The sequence below is a fragment of the Anopheles cruzii genome, unplaced genomic scaffold, assembly GCF_943734635.1.
Source record: "Anopheles cruzii unplaced genomic scaffold, idAnoCruzAS_RS32_06 scaffold01099_ctg1, whole genome shotgun sequence".
NCBI lineage: Eukaryota > Metazoa > Arthropoda > Insecta > Diptera > Culicidae > Anopheles > Anopheles cruzii.
In genome coordinates this window covers 1-6,777 of record NW_026454684.1, presented here as the reverse complement: position 1 = coordinate 6,777, position 6,777 = coordinate 1, and the positions used below count along the sequence as shown (strand labels likewise).

Here is a 6,777-nt window from a genome sequence, read left to right as displayed (position 1 = left end):
GGTTTCATACAAGGGATTGCAACGATATATCGCAACGTGTAAACGGCACTTTAGAAGCAAAAGCCATCTCGACTACAAATTTAATTACAAAATTTTGAGGGATAACCATTATTTGAAATAATTCATGTATGGTAAGATTTTGCTGCTGGTTCCGATGAGCAGTCGATGCGTTTTCAGTCGTTGGTTGCAGAAAGTATTTAATCAGTTGTTTCGCTTTACGTTGTGGGCGCTCATAAAAAAGCTCAAGTCATTTGACAAAAAAACATTCACTAAAAATCCACCACCGACCAGCAGCAAGCTGACCTAGTCCGTGGTTTCTAATCTTATCGGTCTACAGAGGAAACAATAAATACACCCGAAGCACCTTTGTATTGCTTAGTGAAAGAAAATGTGGTGCTGCGCAAGCTGTTCTTGCGGAACGAAATGGTTTTTATTTTCCATAGCTAAGAGCGACACACATATGCCAAGACGAAGAGCAATCGAATATTTCCGCAATTTATGAATTGAGTTGACGCAATTGAAATTCTGGCTTGTTGGAGCGCCTCCTGTAAGCTGTAGAAGCGAAGAATGGCGCAGATTCAAAGTAAGATGACGATCAGCTGACGATGAACGATGGTTAATGTTATTATTGTTTGCATTATTGAGTGTAACTCGTGTCTCGATGGCAACAGCACCACGCCCTATAAAGCCGCATTCAGCCGGATTTTCCAACTGTTGTTTTTTGTGGCTCGTGTTTTCTTGAAAACATTGTGCGCGATCCGGTGTTGTAACGTGTAAGGTCAAAAGAATATGAATTGTCACGATTTCCAACCGGCTGTAGATTCATAGGAACTGGATCTTCGGTAAACTACCTTCAAATGCGGCCGATTGGCCGATTAGCTACATATTTTGTACAAAATATCTATAATAAAGTCTAGCAAGTGTTATTGTTGGCAATCGTATCCCTCACGATCCCTGGTTCGTATTTTGTGTACGAGTTTCATTCCCTGATAATACTCGTTTTATACCTTTGTTACACTGACTAGCGAATTATCACCGTAGAATAGATTAACATACAAGCAATTTCTTTAAACGTTTTTTGGAAAAAAGTAAAATAATCAAGAAACACTTCCTGTACCGAACCCATCACCCGTTTGGCAGCGGAGCAGTCATTAATCACTCCGATCCTTTCGCTTCTCTACCACGGCGGTCTAACAGTTCGAACTAGTATTAAACTACGTATATCCTTGTTTCCTACATCCGCTATCACCTGCCGTAGTTCCCGTTCGGAAGCGTTCACAAAAAATCAACTGTGCGTAAAGGAGACGTATCGTAGAGCCTAGTGGCACTGGGGTTTTCTTCACAGCTTCGTGGCTCGATAACATCGGTCGTTGGGGAGCTGGGTACCGGCAAGGACCGTATTCCACGACCAACCATATCGGGGCATCAGGATTTCCCAGCACGACCGGACGGTGCGGGAAACACGATGTTTGTCGTGGAACGTTCCGAACCGGCGTCTGCGTCACCATCGTCGTCGTCTTCTTCGTCCTGATCGTCTGGCGATATCCTTATCGCTTGGTACCATTTATTTGTGAGATCAGCCATTTGGCTTTTACAATCGTGTAGCTCCTAGGGAACGAAAAGGATGGTCGACGTGATTTTTGTTTGGCAACGAGCTTCGCGCCGAGCATTTACCTGATGCGTAAAGCGGCGCGTAAAGAAGGGTGTGAAAAACTTTCGATCCCATCGGGCGAACCCGCCGATACGGGACTGCGTGAAGCTGACCTCTTCTTCCTCTGTTAGCTCGGACAGGTGCTCGGAATCGATGGCCTGCCCCCATTCGCGCGTTTTACTCAGCGACAGTGCCTTCTCCTTGCGCTAGCGACCGGCACGACCAGCCCGAGACGATCGTTTCACTTTCTTCCCGCCCTGCAGATATTTCATAAGCGGCATTGTCGAGCCACCGAAGAACAGTGTCGTAAAAAGAACGATGATAAGCGTTGTGGTGATGACGACGTGCCGTGACTCCTCGGTGGAGAACTGCATGTGCAGCAACAGGGTGTACGAAATGGCGCCACGCAGCCCCGAGAACCACATGATAAACGCCATGCGGTTGGTGATCTTGTGCTCGCGGAATCGATTGACCAACCACGCCAGAGGAAAGATGTTGCAAGCCCGGCCGAGCAAACACAGCACGATCGCCCAGATGACGAATGATAGCTCGCAGCGATGCTTGAAGGAGAAAATGGCCAGCCCGAGGTACGCGAACACGCACGTTTCGGCGATGAAGGCGAGCGTACGCATCGTTTGCTGCATAGTGATTTGCGTAACCGTCGAAAGATTGAAGTGCGTGTAGTGCGACATCACGATGCCACAGAACAGGATCGCCATGATTCCGGACAGATGAATGCCCTCGCCAGCACGTACGGACCCGTGAACGGTAACAGTGTAAATAAAGGAGAGAAAACAGAAACTTTGTGTGTTTCTCACTTTACATTTATTTCATTAGATTCCGATTTTGTTGACAGAGGACGGCGGTATCGGAGATGATATTTGAAATGTGTATTAAAATCTTTGCGCTGGTAGTTATGCACAAAAGCCCCTATGGCATTAAAAAAAACTCTTATCGTGTTCGGGAAGTCTACCAAAATGAACCGTTTGCCTGTGGACTTGTTAGTCCAAACAGAATTTAACAAGAGTTTTTTAGAAAAAAATTTGTTTAGGTACTTGCTCATTTTGTTTTTCGCGCATTCGATGCTATGTTTCTTCACTTTGATTTTACCACCGTTGAAGAATTCCGCCGTTTCGTTTCCTAACTTCTCCTCCTTCCCCCTAGCGTGCTCTTCAAATGCGTGTAGATTATCATCGTTCAGCGGCAGCCATTTTGCTATAGATGATGCCGTTGCAGATGATGTTGATGCGTATGCGTATGTTATCTGTAGGTCCTTATTATGAATTTTCGAATGAAGTGTCAGACTACTTGATGAGTAAAAGGCCTTGTCACATATTTTACACTGGTATGGCCTTTCGCCAGTGTGAGTGCGGATATGAACCTTTAGATGAGATGATTGTGCGAACCTTGATGAACAATAAGGACACTGATGCTGTTGGTCCTTATTGTGTATTTTCGAATGTACTGCCACATTGCATGATGTCGTGAACGCTTTGCCACAGACTTCACACTGGTATGGCTTTTCGCTGGTATGAGTGCGGATGTGTACCTTTAGCAGGCTTAAAAAAGGATATGTTGCCGAACAATGAGGGCAATGGTGCTTGTGGTTTTTGGAATGACTTTTACTATGGGTGTTCCGAGTTTCGGGGCTCAAGACGTTTTGAATTGATTCTGCTGCTGAATCATCATCACACGTATTGTCTGCCACGGCCACAGGATGATCTTTCTGATCCTGACAGATCGATTCCAAAGGATTTGTTTTTTGGGTATCCTGCTTATGATCCAGAACATCATTCGTTGCTTGCAGCTGATGCTGCTCATCAACTTCTTCGTACTCTGATTTGATTTCAATTGGATTTTCTTCTGCCTCGAATAAATCGTCAGGTATGTGTCCACAGCATTCATATGTCATATTGGCTTGATGAACAGTGTAACACTTCTTGTGCAAATCCGTCGCTGCATCCGGTGAGGAAACTTCGGTTTTAATTGACAATTCTGTGTCAACCGTTTGTTCGGTAGAATAGTAGAGATGGTCTTGAGTGATTTGTGATCCGTTCTTCGCTTTGTTCTGCTTTTTCAAACGCGCTTCGCACATCGTGCACAAATACGATGGAACTCCAGGAGAGAATTCAATCTGTAAAAATAAGAGTCTCATAGAACAGTCTTCCTGGTGGAAAAGGGTAAGATGTCTGTTGTTACAATGTTGCTACCTGAACACCGGTGCATTCGGAGAGCTTTTGTAGTTTATATTGTCCGTAATCATCGTTCTCTAGAGCCTCCACAGCATCACCAGTCGACAGACACCGTCGACATACATTTGCGCTTCTGGAAAATAATTCGCTATTATACCTTTGAATCCTTATTAAACACGAACTTACTCAACACCATCTTCTTTCTTAATCACTGCCGAAGACTCCATTTTAACTGCAATCGTTTATTAAGGTGATTTTGTAAATGCGTCCACTTTGCACTTGTTTACTAAACAGAGATTGCTTCAATGGAATCTGCCTATTAACAATCTCGATTTCTGACAGCTTCTGGGCGCGAAAATTCGTAAACAACGGCGCTCCTTTTTTTTTTTTTTTTTTTCAATATTTTCCCGATGCGGGAACCATCCTGTTTCTCCCCCCCACCAGGGGCCTGTCTGGCAATGTGGAGGGGCAGGAGCGCGATGTATCATCGCCCTTTATTACATATTTACATAGTACATATTTACATATAGGGACTATACTTATGGTACATTACATTACGCACATACACAAGCCGCGGATATACGCGTATAAACATTCTCAGCTCCGCTACGAGGAGCTGTCAGTCCGTCGCGATCCGCTCTTGCTCTTCACAGCCGGTTGATAGGAACAAACGGTACCGGTGGTAAACAAACAACATTGTTAACAGCAAACGGTTAGCGAAGTGTTCGCCTAGCAGCTGCAGCGGCAGCTACGTCAGCAGCTGCAGCAGCAGCAGCAGCTGCAGCCTCAGCCTCCAAGCGTTGCTCTTCTCGCCACGCCTCTTGAAGCTGCTGCGTTACGGCTCGGCAGGCCCGGGCAAAGCGCTGCCAGCACTCCGGGCTGCGCAGCATCTCGCTCATCAGGTTATCCGGCGTGAGGGGGGTGCGGCCGTCATCCGCCAGCAGCTCCGCTCTTTCCCGCTGGAACCGCGGGCAGTGGAACATGACATGCTCCGCTGACTCCGCGGCGCCGGGGCACCAGGTGCAGTCAGGGGATCGTGCGAACGTCTTTATGTGCAGGTACTCTCGGAAGAATCCGTGTCCCGAGAGTACTTGGGACAGGTGAAAGTCCACACGTCCATGTTTCCTGCTGACCCAGCACGTGACGTCCGGGATGACTCTGCGGGTCCAGCGCTGGTATCGACTGGCGTCTGGCGTCCCCGCAGCCGCCCACTGCTCTTGCCACTGGCTGATGGTGCGCAAACGCTCTCTCTTGCGCAGGGCCGTCGCGTCCGGAGGGGGATGGGTATCCTCCGTTTCCTGTCCGTTCGCTGACCATCGTCGCCCGATGCAAACAACGGCGCTCCTGAGAGTGAGTAAAGTTTGACAAGCGCTGAGGGCACTCATTTCGATCATTTTATTAAAAGCGTTTCTATCTGCGGTGCCAGACGGCACGAAACAGTTACGCGCAACATGTAACTTGGTGTCAAATCTGTTTCGTGCCGTGTGGCAGGTGAAATATTACAGCAACAGAAACAACTAGTAAGAGAAATGTCAAACTTGTTTACATTCGTGTTTTTGGCCCGAGAAAATAGAAATCGGAGAGGTTGATTTCTGAATAATCTTTTCGCTTTTTTTTAGATATTGTTGCTGTACCGGCAAGATGGGATTGAACAAAGTGACAACAGGCCAATCGTCCGGCACCAGGACCGCACATCCAGAATCATTGCTAGCCAAACAGAGCTGATGAAAGAGATGACCATTACGGCGAACAGATGTAGCGTTTACGAAAAAGCCACACCAATTCACGTTATTTCCCGAACATCCGGATTCATATTATACTGGGAGTGATCACGAAGAAATAAATGGTTGATGCCATGCTTGGAATTATGCTGGTTTATTCTCTGCTAAGATTGTTTTGTACAGGAATCTGTAGGCTTGTGTTTCCAGTTATGCCTCGGGGAAATCCCGGACGGCGTCTGGCGTGCAGCTTGTTACTCGTCGCGAAGGGATGGGCGACGCCGAGTCCGTCGGTGAAAAACCGCATGTAGGAGCGAGAGATGGTTCCATGGATAACATACGCGTCATTATTCATGCTGAAGTCGAAGAAGCACTTGATGTTGGTTTCAGTTACTACGATTGTGGAACTTTGCTCAGGGTTCTAAAAAAAGGAAATACAAAAAGATGGCAATTCAAACAGAACGAAGGAAAACATGTGGATACCCATTCGTTCTGGACCCAAAAAATTTCCATGCTTCTTTCCATCGATGATATTATCATATTTTCTATGTAGCAATTTCATGTAGCTTCATTTCGTTATATTATAAATAAATGAAGCTATTAAAATCTATTTTATACATCTTCCCTGGTTCTTCTATTTAAAACTGTCTTGATTCTTGTGCTAACCAGATATCACATATCAAGTACACAAATCGGCGGAAATCCGGGAGCGTTTCAGACCACTGTCGGCACAAATTTTTACGATATAAAAAGCAAATGTACACCTTCTTGTAAACTTCCAACAAAATTAACCATCAATAATGACCGTCACTAATAATCACCTAACCAAAACATTAACTTCGATGTTCATAACTAATTGTTCCGTCCACCGGATCCGGAGCGTTCCGGATAACCAAGCTCACTACGCATTTATCCGAAACATACTTACCAGTTTTACGTATCTTTTTTGCTCCGGTTTGCTACCCATTTTATTGCTGAAATGGAGATAAACTTATAGTTAAAATTCAAAATAACATCACAAATAAAAATCTTTGCTTGTTAACAAACCTCTGTTTTCGTTTGTTTGTAAACAAACCTCTGTTTTCGTCTGTAATGCGCCCTGTTGCAGGGTCTGCAGACCCACAAAGCTTTTGACACCTACTGATCGCTTTACTGTCAAAATTGTCGCGGTTGGAGGCTGATATATCGTTTGTTTCGTGCCGTCTGGCACCGCAGT

The 6,777-nt window shown here is 45.6% G+C and overlaps 1 protein-coding gene and 1 long non-coding RNA gene across 3 annotated transcripts; both read right to left on the bottom strand.

Moving 5' to 3' along the window:
• Window positions 1-964: 964 nt before the first annotated feature.
• On the bottom strand, window positions 965-4,039 carry LOC128276397 (sodium/hydrogen exchanger 8-like). The gene is given in 3 exon segments (XM_053014861.1): window positions 965-1,608; window positions 1,675-2,391; window positions 4,001-4,039. Coding segments are annotated over 3 exon segments (939 nt in total). The 3' UTR covers window positions 965-1,425.
• A 1,821-nt stretch (window positions 4,040-5,860) lies between these two features.
• LOC128276398 (uncharacterized) lies at window positions 5,861-6,750 on the bottom strand. Of its 2 annotated transcripts, none has more exons than XR_008269368.1 (3): window positions 6,637-6,750; window positions 6,383-6,535; window positions 5,861-5,934 (listed from the first exon to the last, which is right to left on the bottom strand). It is a non-coding gene; the product is annotated as an uncharacterized LOC128276398 (long non-coding RNA). The 2 variants fall into 2 exon arrangements; XR_008269367.1 differs by having other exon boundaries at window positions 6,609-6,737.
• Window positions 6,751-6,777: the final 27 nt, after the last annotated feature.